Here is a 19,792-nt window from a genome sequence, read left to right as displayed (position 1 = left end):
GCCGTGCCGTCAATTTTGAACTTTGTCGCAATTCTATACACGGGTGCTATTTTGATCGCTTCATCTTTGCTCGTCTAATTACGCGACGATCGTCATCCACCGCAATGTGCAACTTTTCGGCGCTTAAGCTCGATAAAGGTCAGGTTGTTCAGTGAGCCGCTGCCATGTGATGTGGAAGAGAAGAGGCGTCAAAAGAAAAAAGGGAAGAGATGTTTATTGCGTCTGCGTGTGATTTTTTTTTTTTGCCTGCAGCACATAACCTGTGCTTCTATAAATACTTCACGTGGCTTGCAGTTTGACGTGATTAAAGAAGGGTTTTTTTCACAGTTCAGGGTGACGCTTGTTGAGATTTATTGGCCAACTCTTCTATAGCGCACTAATGGTCGTCCAAACACCTCAGAGCTCGTGGGTCACATTCTTCCCAGAGCCACCGTCCTCATCCAAAAGATCCTAATGCATTAATTACACAGCATCCCCATTTATTTCACACCTTTCTTCCACACTACTTAATTCAGTTTGTTATTTATACTCTTATTTTCTTGCTACCCTTGTTTTTTTTTTTTTTTCGCCATATTTTCTGTTAATGTCTTCCCTGGAGTTTTCCTTCTTCTCCTCCTCCTCCTCCTCCTCCTCTTCAGCAGCCTACTTTTGTCACTTCCTCCACACTCCCTTTCACCTTGTTAACACTTTCAGCTGTTCTCGCAGCTCTTTGACTGCCGTGGTCACAAAAAATGCTCCCTTAAGTATTGGCTGTTAATTCGTCTCCATGCTTGCTTGCACCTAAGGCCCGAGAGGACAGTGATTACATGAAATAATCAGGGAGTGTGAGGAGATGGGGTTTGGTTAAATCTGTTGTCACACATTAAATTTAATGAGAGCTTCTCGCGTGATTTTTCTCTCTCTTAGCGGTTAGTTTTAGAAAAAGGAACCCGATCCCTAGTTAAGTATTGGAGGGTAACTCCGTGTGTCACTGAAATGGAAAGTGATTGTGAAGAATGGAGGATTTCGGGGGGAGGAAATGTTCAACCAAACGGAAAAGGCAGTCTGGTCTCAGCTGGCGGAGACGGAAAGATGGAAAGTGGATGTTGTCTACGCTCAGTAGTAATGCATTAACAGCCAGTGTTGCTGAGATAAAGAGCCGTGCGCTTATGTGGACACCTATCCCTGCGTAACCTTTTCGGTGTCGAGCATCGCGTCTATATATCTCTCTCACTTGGGTTGCGCATTTACTGTTTGCGTTTTCAAAAACACATTGCTGTCTGTTGAGTTTTTTAGGTGTCCTGACATCAACTTTGCTGTTCTCAGGAGGCAGTTGTTTTTAAAAGAAAATATCTCTTAAAAACCTTGCAAACTATGTTGTATTTTACCCGGACAGGACCAAAGACCAGAGAGTCTATCTCATGAACACAGAGGAGCTAAAGAGTCAGATATTTCCTTCAGTAGTTGTTAGAGACCAAAAATAGACTTTAAAAAACAACAGAGAGCGACTGTTGGACTTACATACACAGTGTGTTTTACCGTTTCAACTTTAAGGCGGTGCTGTGCCAGTGTGTTGTTCACTTCTGCACTTCCAAGCGTGCAAAAAGAAAAAGTCAGTTTAACGATATTGTTCATTTCTTAGCTTCCGTTGCAATAATGAAAAATCCAGTCACACCTGAAAATGGAAGTTGTAATACAGTTAAATGTTTTAGTTTTGCAGTTGAGAAAAAAAAAACCCCGTAGTGTCATGGTTGCCAGATTCACCCAAAATTGACACAGAATCAGATCATTTAATTGAATTTACTCAAGCTGAAGACTGTACTTTTAGTCCTCTCAGCAGCGGCCCACTGTTAGCTTTCCGCATACAGCATACTTATCCTTTGTGATTGGATTTTTCTTACCAAAATGTACTTTGGGAGTCATTTAATTCTAGTTTTTTTTATGTCCATGGACTTCCACCTTTGACTTTATAATCAAAGAACCATTCATTTTCTAAGTGTTGCAATTGTTCATCATTTAGTGATGATTCAATCGCGAACGTTTCATGCCCAGATTTTGATAACGCTCCAACTGTGAGTCACTTACCATTGTCTGTTGGGAAAATCAATAGAACCAAGGGAGGCAGAAACAGCTCATTCAGCTACGTAACTACACCATGATTATTTGTGATAATAGAGACCAGACAAACTAGCACAATGTGTTTTCTTGAAGCAGGCGGCTGCCTTAAGTTAATTTTGATTGGTTTAGAAGTGTCTAAATGGTGTCAAATAGGTCACAGAGGCAACTGGACTTCTTTTTGTTTATGGTTCAGTCCAGGATTACCATGACCTGGATGACTGGGAATCTACTCAATCACGTCACAGACTAATGCTAAAGCAATGGAAGGTTAAAGGTTCTTGGCATTGCTAAAAATGTTTAGCAATTCTGTTTCTGGTTACCTCCAAATTTAGATGGAGCCGCCCAAGTAGCAGCTGTCTCGAACTTTTGCTTGGAAGGATAAAGCCATTTAATCCAACCAAACATGGATAAGCCAGATGTACGCTGATGACTCCGCTTTGTACCTTAACTTTTGCGTGACCTGTCTATTCTCTCACAGCAAGTTGTAGGATTCGCAAACAACCTGCTGCCTTGAAAAGCTCGAGGTCTCTTTACCACACTGTGTAGAAGTTATTTTATTCCCTACTTGCCTCTACCCCCTGTTTTTTTCCCCCCCATTCTTTTTTTTTTATTAAGTCCAAAAAGGGTCAAAATAAGGTGATGGCCTTCAGGTGAGCAACTGCGGTTATTCATTATTTTGTCCCTCTAAGCTTGAATTACTTTACAGGGGTCTGAAGCCTATTACAGAACTCTGGGAAACATTAATTCCCATAATATAGAAAAACATGATGGCTATGACCTATAAGCCGAACGGGTCATTCGAGCTGCTGTTTCTGGTTCCTGTGACTCCTCTTCCAGCTAAACAATATTGACTTTTCCCTGCCACACAGCGAGCAGGTCGGCCGTGTTGAGCGAAAGAGGGCTAGGAGGGAAAACACATTGACTTTTGTGGCATTTGTGACATCTGTGAAGAGTGCGTTGGTCATTAGCGATTCATCATTCAGCACCCCCCCACTCCCCCCAGTACCACCATTAGACCCAGTGCAGAGGACCATAAGGTATAGGTCAGTGTATTTGTGTCAATGGCTCTCAGACAGGAGCTGTTGTGTCGGCGCTGAGTGCACTTTGTTGCTTTAGGGTGCTCCAGAGTTAGCCTTTTACTCCAGCGGAGATTGGATTGTATAAAAGAAGAGAGGATGAGCGGAAGGGCAAATTGAATTTGGCTAAAGATAAAAAGAAAAAAAAGAAAAAAAAAAACCATCCAGACATGCAAACAGAGGCATCCATCGACACAGGATGCATGCACTTAAAAACGCTTATGCGCACCAGCATCGACGCACACGTGAATGAAGGCGCTCAAACGTGCACAGTCGTATGCAGGCGTCCAGGCTGTGTGGCTGTTGGAACAGAGCTGAGTATCAGCAGCCCAGCTCTGACAGCTTATCCTGGGCCGCGGCGCTAGGGACAAGGGGTACTGAGGATTAACCTCCATGTTTAATAGAAAAGGGAGGGAGGGGGGAGGGGGGGAGGTGAGGGAGGGAAAAAAAAGGGTGGGGGGGAGAAAGAGATGGAAGGATTTAGAAGCAGTGGTACCATTACAGGCTGTTTACAGTGGAGCGAGGGATAGCCAGTTAATCCTGTTTACTTTCTATAGCCTTTGAGATTTCCGTGTGCGTATGTGTGTGTGTGTGTGTGTTCCGCTGCATGTGTTTGTGCGCCGACAGAGAGACCTTCACTATCAGACACAATGCAGAGGTTTCTTTACTTCTGAGAACCAGATGAGGGAGAGACGGGGGGGAGTTGATTGAGTGAGGTCATGAAGCAACACAATACACCAAGCCACTTTAATTCTTAAAGTGACTGCAGTGGGAACGCGAACCCTTACGGACGCGTCTGGACTCATTGCCTCCTCGGTGCTCACGGGGATCATTGGATTTGGAGTTGAAAGAGGTATTGGCTTTATAAAAGTCAGTTTAACATTTTGCGCCTGGAGTCGATAAAGTGACTTACACCTCTCTCTCTCGCTTCAGTTTTGTCGGCGCACAAAGCCGAGCGGCGTTGACGTGTAAATTAATTACCGCTTCCCAGCGCCTCCCGTACCTGCAGCGAGGTTCATGGCTGGCGCTTGCCTAAGCAGGTAACCAGAAAGTTCAAACAGTGCCCAAGACCTCGATTCGGTCGATGAGTACACAAATGCATCGACGAGGAGGAGAAAAATAACACAGCCGGAGAAAGGGAAAGGTTTTTTTTTTTTACTCTGCTTTTCCATAACTTATTTATAAGCCAATTACTGTATCAAAGTAATTTTCTCCAAAGAACAATATGTGAAGTGATGTCTTTTCTCACGGCTTCTTTTACCTGCCACGCTAACTGCCTTTGGCCCAATCATTCTCGTGAAATGATTGGCTCTACTTGAGATGAATCGAGTCCATTTCGTCTGCTATCATTAGTGCTCAAGGCACCTAATCAGAATGGAAACATTTAACAGCTGGGTCTATTATTTAGACTATTAATGGCCACTGTGCCTGATTCGACTGTGGAAGGACGATTGGGATGACTGAAGCGCTGCAAGATGGCAGCTCATATTTTAACATATTATAATTTTAACTGGAGACAGTTTTTAGAAAGAAAATAAGGTCCGTCCTAGATGAAGCAGGACTACAAGGTTATAGTATGCAAATATCTCGCACTTGTCAACTGTAATTAAAGAATGAGGGTCACTAAAATTTATGAGGGACTCTGCGTGGAATTGCATTAGAATCTTTGAATCCTTCGTCGCCTTAATTGAAGGTTGGCAAAGTGACGGGGGAGATGATGACAGGGGACATGATGGGTAGAAGGGTGAAATGATTTATCTGTGTTCCTCTGGCTCGTGATGCATAATGGCTGAGCGTGGGTATGGCGAGGATGCGTTTACTTGATAATTAGATATTTTAACTTGAGTGGAAAGTGTTGTTTTGGATGCTGTGCCCTTTCTGGCACAGTCCAAAAATCACTGCAAATGACTTTTTTTTTTTAAAAATTAACAAGTAGAGGGTCAAGATGTGTTGGCTAGTGCTTTCATTCACTTGACTTGTTTGAGTTTTTGTTTTTTTTATGAAGAAAAAGAAATGTTGTCCAATACATGGAGGATAACTAATCGTAATTAAAATATAATTTGTCAACCAGTAGCGTCTGTAACAGTGTAGCTATGGTTGTTGTTGCTAATACACCACATTCTGTGTCTAGAAGCAGAATAAACATTTAATAGCATATAAAACAACCCAAAAACAACCATTGGGATAAGGCTAATACCTGATATAAAGCCTCATTTTTTTGTGTTGGTCCCCTTCAGGTTGTCACACACTGAGGGAGATTTATGGTTTGTCTTGAGGCCACTAAAGTCAGAGCTTGTCAAGCTGAAACCTCAAGGGTCTGCTGAAGTTCATTCAGCCGAAGTGCAGTATTTACATGGTGCCATGGCAGCAAAAACATGCGGCTGAATAGCAGGATTGCTCGATTAGCGGGTTGTATAGTTAAACATCTCTGCAGCTGCACGCTCCACTTGTGTGTTTGTATGTACCTGCGTGGGCACAAAAAAGGAGCACACGACTGCCTCGAATTGAAAATGCCATCTTTTCAGGATTTATTCAACATCTCACAAGGGGCATAGCATTTTCACAGTCTCCGTGGGACTGCGAGACACACTGGAAAAAAAAAAAAGAAAGCCATGATGAGTGTGGCTGAAACCTCACATATCGAGTATCCACAGCCTGACACTGACCTCGCCAGAAAAAGGATATTGGTTGTGTGTTCAAACGCATGAAACCGTCTGCAGGATGCTCGTCTTTTTCTGACCAAATCCTCTTGTGGCTGTGCAAGTCATGACTGTTTTTCTGATGGAAGTTACGTGATGTTGTTATATGACCTCTTTGGAGAGAAGTTGAACCGAATAGTTGGGTTAAGAAGTTTTTTCCATTTCAAACCATTTCTCCCTGACCTTAAACTTGAATTGACTGATTTTTTTTTTGCCCAATTTGAAGCAGCGGAAACATGTTGTGGTGACATTTTTGCACATATTATCGTCTTTGAAGATGATAGGTGAAGGATAACGATTGCTTTTTTACACATCCGGCATTTATTTATCATGTTTTTAGCACCTGATGAATTTAGGTCCGATATTCGCTCTCCTCTTTGCTCTGTTTTGCATTTTGACAACTCCTGAGGGAACTACGTAGCCTTTTAGCACCTAAATGTTCCACAGGCTTGTCGCTAGACAGGTAGAATACAGTGGGTTTACGGAGCCTCCTCTCTAAAAAGAGCTGCGTGCTTCATCTCTGCAGGCTACAGCTATGATGAGAGCAGCGAGACCGAATCAAAGCAGTAAAGTTGTGGGCAAAAACAATGAGCTGTAAGATGTTGAAACACCCGGAAGAGCTGAAAGGAACTCCAGGTGTCAAACGATAATAACAAATGTGTAGCCTTTGGGCCTGAAAAGAAACACAGAAGTCTTTCTACTGGCCAGCAAGGAGCAACTCCTTTAATTGAAGACTGATCGTATAGAAGCTGATGAGAAAATGAGCGTACTTTACACTTGATTTATTCACTCAGCAAACATTTTTCTAATCAGGGTTCCAAATGATTGCTTCTAGTCTTGTTTAATACATCATGGTGTTCATTTTATAAATTGTGGTTCCATTTAGAGTAAAATACACAACGATGCAGGGTATGCTTTAGGGCATGGCAGCCTTGTCGTGTAGTCGCTACCCTTTGGGCTTTTGTACTGTCCTCAGATTCTTAGTCAGATCCAACCTTTGATCCGCTTCAGCTCCATCTTATCATTCAAAATGCCTCAGAATGGTAGTCCACAAACCAACAGGTGGCATCATGGTGACTACATCCACTTCTTTCACTGACTTTTACTTTGATTTCACCTCTTAACATTAAAAAAAAGTATTAATTAAACCATTCAGTTTATCCAAGCCTTTGGTTGATGACCGCATAACTGCAGAATGAATAATATTCCCATCAGCCTTGGTGGACTTTTATGAGTGCTCTTGCAATAAAGTGCTCGTATGAGTCTGTCCCTTTGTACGGCAATAACAAAATACACTGTAAATACAGTTTTGTTACAGTTCTAATGCAGTGTTTTAACATATTATTTCTGGTGCCGTTTCTGCTAGATTTTTTTTACTGATTGTTTTTACGGTGTACCTATTTGGTATTTTTGGCATTAGAACATCGATTCACGGATTTAGAAAAGAACAGGTCCACCGTGGACGTTTTCAGGATTTATAAGACGTTGTATTTTCACAGTCTACACTATTCGGGACCAGAAGACAAACCTGCGCCACTGGTGATGGATACACTCAGGCATACACAGTCAATGCAAGTTCTCTAACAGTCCTCATATGGAGGATGCATTATTTAACTAACAAGTGCAGCATTGTGAAATCTCTGCTCTTAATGTTTTTTTTTTTTTTCCTTGCAATCGAAAGAGGGATTGGGGAAAAGAGGCAGGTGGACGTGGAGAGAGAGAGAGATCTGATGATGAGAGGGAAGTAAAGGTAGGGAGGAAGTGGGGGAAGAATGGGAGAGAAAGAGAAGGGAGGTGGTAGCGGGATAGGTGGAGGAGGAGGAGGAGGAGGAGGAGGAGTGTCAGTGAGAGGAGATAAGTAGGTTAAACTTCCTGAGCTGAAAATAGCTATCTTCTCCATCACATGGTAGCCAAGCTGCCCAGGGGAGCCTGGCCATATACAGCAAAGCCTCAGCACACTCTTTCTAATCTGTAGTCTCTGTCTCGGTTTTTTTTTTTTTTTTCTCACTTCCACACAGGCACCGCACATCTCCTCCCACTGCAACATATTATCACTATATCTATTTTGGGGGGGGGTGGGGCAGGGCATTTGCCTCCGGCCCGATGTGTTGTATTTGTCTGTTGTTTGTGTGGGAGTTTCCTCTTTTCATTTCCTCCTCGCGAGCATCCTTCCACATTATGAAATCCGACGCCTAATCTCATCACACACACATTACCTAAACGCGTCAATTAAGGAAACAACATTAGACAAATTGACACAGTGAAGAGTCGAGGGACAATCTGTGGGATGTATGTTACAGGTAAAGGCAGAATTTATGCAATTAAATTTCCGGGTTGAGGCTAATTCAAGCTGGGAGAGAAGGAAACTCCGTAGGCTTGTGAAGTGTGTGTGTGCTTGTCACTTCTCGTGTATGGTTACGTTTGATCTGTCAGACTTCAAAAAAAAACACACAGAAATGCTTGCATGTCCTTTGACCTTCTTTACTACATAATATCAAAAACAATGAGTCTCTGTTGCCTCTCGCTGTCCTCTAAGGCCTTCACTTTAATGTTTTTTCCTGGAGTAGATACTTGTCATATGCCCTCTTTCTCTTTTTTTGTGGCTGCCGTCTTTTCTTATGAGGCGGTTTTGATTATGTTCCCACTCCGTTCTCCTCCCAGTGTGTTGGTATTCCAGCCTGTTTCACTTTCCTCTGGAGAAATTGGCTCCTTTTGATGGGCCAGGGAAAACCACTATAAGAGAAGCTTTGACTCGCTTTTTCTTTCTCTGTTTCTTCCTTTTTGCTTTCGCTTACTTGTCCTTAACTCTTCCCACTCCAGCTTTCTCGGAATTTCTATCCTGCTTGTTCTTTCTTTATATATATATTCTGTACTCCTTTCTGAAGGAATCCTCTCCCTTGGTTCCATCCTCACGCACAAGTTCCCGCAGCTTAAACACTTACTTTCAATTAGTTGGCACATCCACCTGGGCGTGCCTTTGTGTGCGATTATGTGCTTTATTTGCGGCGAGAGACACCTTGTGCGGTTTGCGCGTACAGTGATAAATCTCCGGAATGAAAGGGCGAACCACCGTGGGAGGTAAATTGAGGTAAATTGTGTGATTGAAAACTTAAAAGCAGGCCAAACATCTAGACCATTTGGGACGCGGCGGGGTGTGTGCTTCCCATGCAGCTTCATTTGTCTGATCCTCATCCTTTCAAAGGCACACCTCGGGAGCAGTGGTGCACTGTACATCATGACCCAAATTGCTTAATTATGGTGCTATGGTCTAGTGCTTTCACCCTTGTACGTATGAAAATCCTAAAAATAATTGTAAATGGGTGCACAGCAGGTGGAAAGGAAACTTTGCTTAACCCTCTATCACGTGGTGCACGCTCTCGTCTTTTGGCATTCGGAGCAGTCACCCCAAATCTCCGTCATAGCGGTACATCGAGACTGTAATTACAATTAGGAAGCTGCAAAAGTTACATCGGTGACAAAACATTGGTCAAGATAGTTCCAGTACTTCTAGTAGATAGCAACTTTCAGAGCAGTGCAATTATGTGTCATTATCCAGCCTCATCCACGGTAACACACTCTTCTTGTAGTTCTAATTAAAGGTAATTGCATGTAATTAGCATGGGCCACCAAAGGGATTACAACTAGGGGAGCATAAGAGTGAAAAGATATTGTATGTGTCAAGAATGACTTTAGAAAAAAAAAGTTACCGCTCTCCATAACACATCTATCCATCTGCTCCTGTATCCAATGTTCCTGTTTTAATTGATGATTGATTTAATGATGTGTGCTTAATTATCTGTCAAATGCTGTTTTTCATATCGCTTGGAAACGTGTCGCACGACAGCAGCTGACGAAGCTCCCACTGTGTTTGCTGTTACTTTAAACACCCTGTGCAGTATTTTTCTTACACCAATTAAACAACGCGGGCTTCGTTGACGAAAGCAAATCATTAGGGTTTGATGAGGAACACGCCTGTTTGAACGAATGTCAACTCTCTCACCTCTGCTTTTCTTTTTCACTGTCTGCAGGACATGGGTCCTACCAGCATGCCCTCTGTGCCCCTCATGGTGGGTTGTGGGGTCTCCTGCACCGCTCTGCTCATCCTGCTGCTAATCTACGCTGCCTTCTGGAGGTAACATGCACTCATATAGCTGATGGTGTCATGCCAGTGTCTGTACTCACACATCCCCTGTGGTAATTTTCCTCACTATTGAAGTTCCTACCAGCAGAAAAGTTCTGTTTGTGTGTTTCCTCCGCTCTGCCAAAACTCCATCGAGGCCTAATAGGGAACAAATGGTTCATTTACAGCAGGGGGTGCTGGTTGGGCTTTTTTTTCTTTTTTTTTTTTTGGTAACAAACAAGACAGATGGTGAAATCAAGCTAATGACTCTGCAGCGTCCAAAAAGTCACTCTTCGGCCCATCAATCTGTCACGAACGCTCATCTCACATGCCTGTCCTCTTTCTCTCTCTGTCATTTTTCCCGTCTCTTCCCTGTAGGTATATCCGATCGGAGAGATCAATCATCTTGGTGAATTTTTGCCTCTCCATCCTGGCCTCCAATTTATTGATTTTGGTTGGACAATCGCAAACGCTTAGCAAGGTAAAGCACAGACACATGAAATTCCATTTGCATGCATGACGGATGGATTTACGCAGCAAATCTTGTCAAAACTTAGATGATGGCGGTGCTCTTGACCTACAGTCCTCCTCAAATGTATTCATACCCTCCAGAAGGAGAAAAAAAAACAGCTGTCACTGAAATAAGCTGAAATTGACAAAAGTAATAATAAACAAAAATGTAGTGAAAATCATGACATTGCTTTTGGTTGTGGTTCAACAGAAATATTACAAAAAAAAAAAAAAGCAAAAAAAAAGCATGATGGGACCCATAAACTAATATTTTGTTGAACAACTCAACTGTTTTCTGTAACTCTCAGTCAGACTTCTGCTTGACAGATATTGAAATTCTGACCCACTGCTCATCAGCAAAGTGCTCTAATGTGTCCGGGACAGTTATTTATTTTATTTTTTTAATTATTCTTTTCAACCACAATTCAAAAGTAATGTCTTATTTCACTAAATTATAATTTAGCAAATTTTTATTTATTATTACTTTTTTCAGTTTCTAGTTATTTGAGTGACTTTTTGTGAATTTTGTCTTTTCTTTAATGGACGGGTATGAATACATTTGAGGACAACTGTAGCCTCTTAGACTCTCTCGAAACAAAACTGCCTGAAACTCGCAGGGTTCAGGAGTAGACAAAAGTTCATACAGTGGAGTTCTCAAAGTGTCAGGCTGACAATTTTGGCAAGCAGAGCTCTCTGAGTAAGCAAGGCTGCCCTGTGTGGTGGTCAGTATCGATCAAGCTGAGGAACACGGCAGAACCAGGTTCACCTCTTATTCCTATGTGCTGCTGCTTTATCAGATTCCCCCTTTTTTCCATTTGTCCTCTGTATTTTGCAGAGGTTTCATTTTCCTCCTCTCACTAGTTCTCAGAGATGATTTATTATAATGATCTTTTTTTTTTTTACTTTTTATAAACCATCTTCAACAGTTTCTTCTTCTTCTCTCTCTCTCTCTTTGGCCATAACTTTCTTTTCTCATTAGGGCCTCTGTACTGTGACTGCTGCCTTCCTGCATTTCTTCTTCTTGGCGTCCTTCTGCTGGGTGCTGACCGAGGCGTGGCAGTCCTACCTGGCCGTCATCGGCAAAATGAGGTCGCGACTCATTCGCAAGCGTTTTCTGTGCCTCGGCTGGGGTGAGCGCACACACGAGCACGGCATTACACGCTTAAACACACAGCGCTGCGGTGTTCATTTCGCCGACTGATTTGTGATTCAGTTTTAATCTCGACGCCTGGTCACCAGAAAGTTGCAGGGCAAAAAATCCATACGCGTGTCTTTGAAATATTTAGTTCTACAAGCTCAGTGATGTGGGGACTTCTTGCAGAGCTAGATCCTTAACCCCCTGTAGCCGATCGCCTTAATGTTATGACGCCAGTCGGCGAAGAAGCTCCCTGACTTTCTTTACATTTTCTCATCGGCTGTTGTCTCCTGACTTGAACCAGACTGCAGTGGTTACAGAGCCCCATGTCACTGATCTGCGGTTATAAAACTCTTCTCGCTCTCCTCCGTAATTACAGTTTTCATTCCCAAACTCTGGCTGTTTGAGCAGAGCAGCGAGTACTGGCACTTTTTTTATTTTTTTTGCTCAACTGACATCATTGCAGCTACCTTTGCTCTCTACTGGAGAGCTGAAGCTGTATTCAATCACAAAAAAAAGAAGAGAGAAAGAAACACTGTCCTGATTTAGCATCGAGACAAACAGCTAAAAAGTGTTAACACAGAAATATTCCTTGTACTCATCCCGACAGTTGCATTACATTACGTGCTATTCATGCAACTTTGCAACGCTAAGATGCATGATGCTGTGATGTGTTTTGTTGCTGCATCGTGTGTAAAGTTGTGAGGTTCCTTCATTACTGATCATTAAACTTTCAATAACAATTAATCTCACATCATGTGATTGTGCAGGCGCATGTAGGTTGTTATATCAGACTTTGCATGATAATAATATAATTTAATATTAGGTGGTGGGCTGCAAGGTGGTGCAGTTGGTAGCACTGTTGCCTCGCAGCAAGAAGGTTGCCGGTTCGTGTCCCGGTGGAGTTTGCATGTTCTCCTCGTGCAGCGTGGGTTCTCTCCGGGTTCTCCGGCTTCCTCCCACACAGTCCAAAAACATGTTGAGGTTAATTGGTGATTCTAAATTGTCCGTAGGTGTGAATGTGAGTGTGCTTGGTTGTCTGTCTCTAAGTGTAGCCCTGCGATAGACTGGCGACCTGTCCAGGGTGTCCCCTGCCTTCACCCTAAGTCGGCTGGGGCTCCAGCCCCCCCGCGACCCTAGTGAGGATTAAGCGGAGTATAGAAAATGGATGGATGGATGGAAATCAACACTGCATGACACAAATGCATTTAAGCATGCTGAATGCACCCGCACAATGATGGAGCGATTTCATCTGGCAACATGCTGATCCGATTCCCCCAAAAAAACCCACGTCAGCCAGTCATTTCGCCCCGTTCACCATACATTACGGCTAGACTTTTAATAGTTGCTGCATTTTTAAACAAGCTATTTGTCTCAAAATGCAGAACGCATGAATGATGATACCCAGAATCATAGCGGCATTCACTACGCTTAGCTCCTAATGCAAGTTTCTGCTGTTTCTTTTTTGTGCTGAAATATAGCCTGTCCCTGTGTGCCAGACGAATTTTCAGCATAGCAAATGAAGACGCTTTCATGAATTGGGTGCTGATTGAACTACTGTTGTGTGTCATGCCTTGGTGATGGAGAGCAGCGAGAAAGGCTTATTTTGCATGAAAATGTAACAGCTTATTATGTTGTACTGTTGAAATTTTTTGGCGGTATAATGCTTAACAATCTTCATTTGCTCCATTCTCATTTACATCCCATTTTTCTCTGCTGTACGCTATTATTTGCTGCTCAATTTCCCAAAAGGCATTCATTACAGTTTCTAATGTAATTTGATCTAATTCAGCCGAGGCTCGATACGAACGTTTCCTCGCTCACAAAAGGTGTCACGCTATACATTCAGACGACAGGTAATCTCACATCCTCTGTGCCATTCGAGCCGTACGTCGCCTCTTTTCTTTCCCCGCCTCTGGCATCGCTTTATTACGCCGTGTGCCCTCAGTGCACTCTAAACTGATGCAACAGGCACCGGGGATGTTCGAGGATAATCAAAACATATGATAACATCTGCACAACACTGGCGAGATGTTTCGGAGATAGCCCGAGAAATTACAACCCCGCGACGGCGTCCCTACACGGACACACAATCTGCTCATTTCACTTGATATTGATCCCACCAGTCTAATCTAGCAAGTCGCTGATGCCCTTACCTGATACAGAGGAGGCAGAATGTATAGAGTGTTGTACAGTCACAGATGGAGAGATACTGACAGGGTGAGTGTGTGTGTGTGTCGGAGGGGGGGGGATGCGGCTATAGAATTATCCGACCCACTTACAAATTCACATAAAATTCATGAAACAGTTGAGCAGAGTGGCGAAGATCAGACAGCTTATCCTCCTCACATCCATTTTGCAATTTCCAACCCCCCCCCCTCTTCCCGAAATTATGTGATTGAAATCAGTTGCCATGGAAACAGGGAGATTTAGGGTGTGACTGGATCAGCGTTAGATTAGCTGATCTATACGCGCCACCGTATCGTATATCGCCGAATGCCGGACTGATGTAGTTGTTGACTAATTGAAACTTTGCTGCTGAGCGGACCGGCCTGGCTCGCCACCATCTTATTTGTTAATGTTAATGTGACTTTTTCTAATTGCTTTTCATTTGCAACCATAATCACAGCTTTGTTAATTACATGAATATTTCAGAGCCAAGCTCATTACGGGCCCAGCATATTTCCTTCTTTTCCTGGCACGCGCTCTGCGACACTCAGTCTCACTCTCTTTCCTTCTCATTTGCACACACACACACACACACTGATCCACACACAAATGGCTTGATTTAGCTAATTAATGCCTGACTTATTGACCACTCCAAGCTATACCTCACATTTTAATAAACTGTCTCTTAGCAGCTCACACGGCGTCATGCTGCATGTGTGGTTCACCTGTGTTCATTTGTGGACCAACAGGCAAAAAATGTCGCTGCAATGTCCTTAAAGCGCTTCCATCTCTGCAATGAACTGGGACGCGAGCCCAGTTTTCATGCCTGTAGCTGGACCTTGTGTCGGGGAAACACACGCAGAGCTCACCTACGGAGCACCCCGTCAGTTGCAATCATACATGCACACGTTACGCGCTGTTGCATGGCTGCTTAGCATTTGAATGGGAGAAGCCGTATGAAGTCGTCCACGCCGGAGAGTCTTATTTGGCTGACGTGCTTTTGTCGTCGCCGTTAAGGCTTCCCTTTTATCCCTTTGTCTCACTCGTTTGATCTATCTCTCTCTCTCTCTCCCGTCCTCTATCTCTCTGCAGGTCTTCCAGCCCTCGTTGTAGCAGTGTCGGTGGGTTTCACCAGAGCAAGAGGTTACGGCACAGCAAGCTAGTGAGTATCCGTCCAGACCTCCCGCCTCGCCTCACATGCCAACCGCCGGTCAATTTGAATATCATAACTTAATACCGGTTTGACTTGCGTTTGGATGAGCTTGGAGGAACATTGCCATTGACCGTTCACAGCAGGCCAAAGTTTTCCCTTTATTATGCCGTCATTCCCTTCAGTGTGTGTGTTTTTTTCTTATGCAGTTTTATTTTATACCCTTGCAGAGGTTGGTTATTTATTCAGTGAAGGCAGCCCATCTCTGCAATAAACAGCTGAATGTGTAAACCCTGAATGCATTTTTCACATTATTTGCATCAACAAAACAGTGGGTTTTTTTCTCCTCCATCCATCTATCCATCCAATTTTTATGTCCACCTCCTTCCTATTTTGTGGCACCGAAGCCTGTCCCGGCGTGCACCGTGTGACATGCGCGGCGCGTCTTAGCTGCTTATTTAATGGGGCACAAGTCTTTGTTGTCGGTGCCATTTGCGTCACCATTCTACCCAAGACACATTAAACCCCCCTGAAAATTAGGTTTTAAATCTTAAGTATCTCTCTGCAGCTTTAAATATTCATAACTAAATTAGCAACAATCCAAGTTGGGGGGAAAAAAAAAAACAGCCTTAAGTGTATATTTATAAAGATTTTAACAGTCAAAAGCTAATGGAGCTAATTTGCTGCTCGGGGACTATGTGCTTCTAATCTGATTTGACTGAAAGCAACGGCGCCGTAACCGATAACCTCACACCTGTCAGGTCACTGTCAGACATTTTGATGTTAATGTTAATAAAATAGAACTTTCTATCGCTCGAGAAAGGAGCAGGCTCATAAAAAAAGAGGGTTTATCAGGATTAATTAGACAGACATGACATGATTATCTCACTTAAACGTTCATCTCCAAATGGACAGATGGGCCAGATGGACAAGTTTCTTTGCCTACTGAGTCCAAAAATCGAGACTTTTTCAACAGTCATGTCAAATAAAGCGAAGCTATTTGTTTGCATTGGAGCGGAATATGAAGGAAACATGAGCTGCTGGGCTCACCGGTAAACAAGAAAACCCACTTCTGCTGCAGTCAGTGGTGTCATTGATTCAATAACACGCAGCTTAAAAGATGTTTACAAATGTATTCCGCCTTTCTTTGCTTTGCCATATTATTAATATGAGGACAGTGTATTAGCTTTTGGGCCATGTGTTTTTCATCTTTAGCGTCCCCCTTTTATTGAGCTGCAATTAAGATGACAGAGGGGTTTCAGTATGCTCTGATGACATCACTGGAGGACACTTTGAAACTCATTATGTCTCAATAGCTTTCACACCAAATGAAATTTACAGTTTGAGGGTATGTTTTAGGTAATGTACATAATAAATTTGCTGAGCTCCGAGGGCATTATTTACAGAAACAGGCACTTACCCACACATTGAAGTGCTTTATCCCTCACAAAGGAAATCTGAATAAATGTGATACTTAATTGAATGTGTACTTGTTGTGGTTAAGTACTTGGCACTCTCTGCAAGTGAAATGTGAGACCTGAATGTGGTGAAGTGATATTTTACACGCTGTGATTTTTGCTGTGTTTTAAACACTTCTGTTCTTGGTGTTTTTTTTTTCTCCTCTAGCTGCTGGTTGTCCTTGGAGGGCGGTCTGCTCTATGCCTTCGTCGGGCCCGCTGCTGTCATTGTGCTGGTGAGTTTGTACGTGATTCTCTCGTTCTCGGATCAACCGGCCTCCCTCTCGCTGGTCACGCTGCATAATTCGACGACTATTTTTGCTAACTTAGGCCTCCGAGTTCGGCGCTCCGAAGCAACAGCGTGTTGACCTCTGAGGATGTTTCCTCTCCCCTCACTCCACATGCGAAGTGCACGCACTCGGGGTGTACACGACAAAATGATGAGTTGAGCGCTTTGATCCTTGAGTTTAAAATGTCAGCAGACAGGAGCTTTCGACAAAGCGATGCATGTTTGGAGCACGTTTCTAGCCCTCTCACTCTTATGTGTGTTTTCAAACCATGAGTCAGTGTTTAGGATTTTTTATTTTTAATACAAATGCCTTTTTCCCAACGTCAGTGTGTGACTAACGGTGTGCACCACCGACATAATGTGCACGTTGTTTGTTTTTATCAATTGCTTTAATGCGCCCTTTTATGTAGAAACAAATATAGCTCTATATTATTCTACGGCAAAATGGAGTGCATTGATTGCATCTCAGTGGTGTTTAAATCATCTGTCTTTGTGTGCTGCTGTATGTGGCTGGGCTAATTTCTCCTAAATGAATCCCTGGGTGGATATTTCCACCACTAAGCTTAATAAGTCTGGATGGGGTACTAAACTTTGGCTTGGTAATTGCTGCTGCTGCTGCTGCTGTTGTTGTTGTTGTTGTATGTGTGTGCTCAAGGGTTAGAATTTTTACCGTTTTCTTGTTTATTACACACTCACCGCATAGTACATGTCAGAGAGGAAGCGTGGATCAGAGAACGTCACAGGTGTGCAGAGTGATACGCACGCTTTTGAAGTGAAATCCTGACAGGAGAACAGCAGTTTTGACAGTTTGTTCAAGCTGCAATTTGAGACGCAAGGGAATACAGGATTATATAGTGCTGAATATTCATGGTTATGATAATATAGTGGCTTGCCATGACACTATTATTTAACAGGTTACAAAGCGCAAACCAAGAATGAATCTCAGTAAAAATATTAAATGTAAAAAAAAAAAAAAATCAGAGGCGTGACCTCTATGTTGAGATTCACGATTGTGTAAAGGACACACAAGGGAGGTGCACATCAATCTAAAATGGTAAAAATGGACATATTATGATGTAAAGATGCAGCATTTGGGGTTTTCGTGTGTAAAAGGTTGTAGCAGTTATGTAAAAATTATGCAAAAGGGTTTTTTGTTTTTTTTTCCCAGTGCCTTTTTTTAGTATGTTTCCTGCATTTCTGCCTCCACAATGTCGACTCCACACCCCAGCTGCTATGTGCTACCTGGCCCCCCGGTGTTGTTGCCGGGGCCCCACTCTAGCAAACAGCTGTAATGAGAGTGGGACATCGGGCAGAGAAACACAGACCTTCCCACAGGACTCTTCTCTAATTAATGAACCTGGCCTTGGGCAAATAGCAGAGCAGGGATGATGCTGACTCACAGAGCCGGGGCCAGACATGACTGGCATGACAATAGTGCTCTCGCAATCTGGCACATCGCAGACAGTTGTCAGCTGCAACACACACGAGAGTCAAAGAGATCAGAGAGAGAAAGAGTTTTTTAGCAAATTGTAAAAGCTGCCAGATGTACCGCACTTTAGATGTACCAAAGCAAATGGCTTCAAGCAGAAAGCTGCAGAAACTGGAAATTCAACTGACCACATGAAAGTCGGACTTTAACGGCTCAGCTGCTCAGCTCTTAGGATTTCTTGCAAGCGTGTGCTGAATATCTAAATTTTTTTTCCGTCTTTGCCAGGAGCTGCCCGTTTGTGACAGCTGAAGGAAGGAATCCAGGCAGACATTCATGCTTGGTAGCTTGATAAGAATAGGAATGCATTGCGTACACAGTATAGGTATGCAATAGGGTGTCACCTCACGCCTGACATCCTAAAGAGTGCGAGCAGATGACTGATCAAACAAAGACTCTACAGAGAAACCCATAGCTGGTGGAAGAAGGACTATGGGTGAACGCTGGATCAGGATTATAAGGAACATGTTGCCAGGATAGAAAATCTCCCAGATGGGCAGGATTTCAGAGTAGAAAAGGTCTACATGTGGCAGGCCTTGGCTCGGATCTGTGTGTGGCCAATAGAATCTGCATCACTGGGTCACAATAGCCAGATGTTTAGCGGCTTAATTATGGAGTCCTTGTTAGTAAGAGAAGCCAGGATGAGAAGCAATCAGTGTTTTCCCCATTTTGGGTTTTTTTTTTTTTTCTAAAGGCATTCATTACAAACAGCCCTGTTCCAGGTCTGTCATACAGTCGGTTCACAGCTAAAGGAGCCTGTCGTAGGGAGTTTCATTGAGGCAGGCATTCAAAAACATAGTGGGTTGGAAAATATATGTTCAGTGCTACGAAAGGAAAAAACAACGGTGGGCCAAAGTAATTTCAAAAAGGAAAAAAAAAAAAGACAGTTTGGATTATAATGTGCTGAATGCATTAAAAAAATGCAATGCGAGGCCACCCTGACGACAACAAATACACCCCCAAGACAGCCTGTATTCATTTGATCAAACTTGACACTGCACCTTCTTGAGTCCCCAGCGATGTAGTTGCCAGGTTTGAAATAGATCAGATGTACAGTTGTTGGAATGGGCAAAGAACAGGCACACAAACCGATACCCATCCATACATTAATGAGATATTAAATCCAGCATTGTTTGCATTCGTGTGAACTTGCAAGGATTCTTCTGTTTTTGCAACCTCTCGATCAATGGAGTAATGTGGAATCCTTAAAAGGAATGTATAAATATGGTTCTGCGTTTCCACCAAAATGTTGTTGTTTTTTTTAAGCCAGTTGAAGACGCCAGGTGGTCTTTTGAAAACGCTCAGCTGGGAGCACTTGAGAGCTTCTCCAGCTGAGATACTTTGGTTGTTATATTAGGGAATATCCACAGAAGTTAGTCAACAGACTGACTCTCGCTGACTGCAGTTTACCTGGAGGTTCCATGAGGAACAAAATGTTCCTACAAGCATTCCTCTATGTATTAATGTCATTGTAGTCATTTGCTGCAGAAGATAGAAACTACAATGTTCAGCTCTTGTGCAAATAGCCAGCAATGTATTGGCTGGTTTGGTGCAGGATGAGTACCACAAATCCTCCACTGCTATTGGACAGCTGCGTAAAAAGC

The 19,792-nt window shown here is 43.1% G+C and overlaps 1 protein-coding gene across 1 annotated transcript in view; it reads left to right on the top strand.

Annotated features, from left to right (window-relative positions):
* Positions 1-19,792, top strand: part of adgrb2 (adhesion G protein-coupled receptor B2) — a 231,877-nt gene that overhangs the window by 174,755 nt on the left and 37,330 nt on the right. Inside the window, exons 18-22 of the mRNA XM_008282724.1 lie at positions 9,901-10,004; positions 10,371-10,473; positions 11,482-11,632; positions 14,899-14,968; positions 16,583-16,657. Of these exons, the coding sequence (XP_008280946.1) occupies positions 9,901-10,004; positions 10,371-10,473; positions 11,482-11,632; positions 14,899-14,968; positions 16,583-16,657 (503 nt within the window). The remainder of the gene's footprint in view (positions 1-9,900; positions 10,005-10,370; positions 10,474-11,481; positions 11,633-14,898; positions 14,969-16,582; positions 16,658-19,792) is intronic.

The sequence above is a fragment of the Stegastes partitus genome, unplaced genomic scaffold (genome assembly GCF_000690725.1).
Source record: "Stegastes partitus isolate 25-593 unplaced genomic scaffold, Stegastes_partitus-1.0.2 Scaffold282, whole genome shotgun sequence".
NCBI classification, from domain to species: domain Eukaryota; kingdom Metazoa; phylum Chordata; class Actinopteri; family Pomacentridae; genus Stegastes; species Stegastes partitus.
The sequence above is the reverse complement of the archived record's forward strand: the minus strand, read 5'-3'. Positions and strand labels throughout refer to the sequence as shown.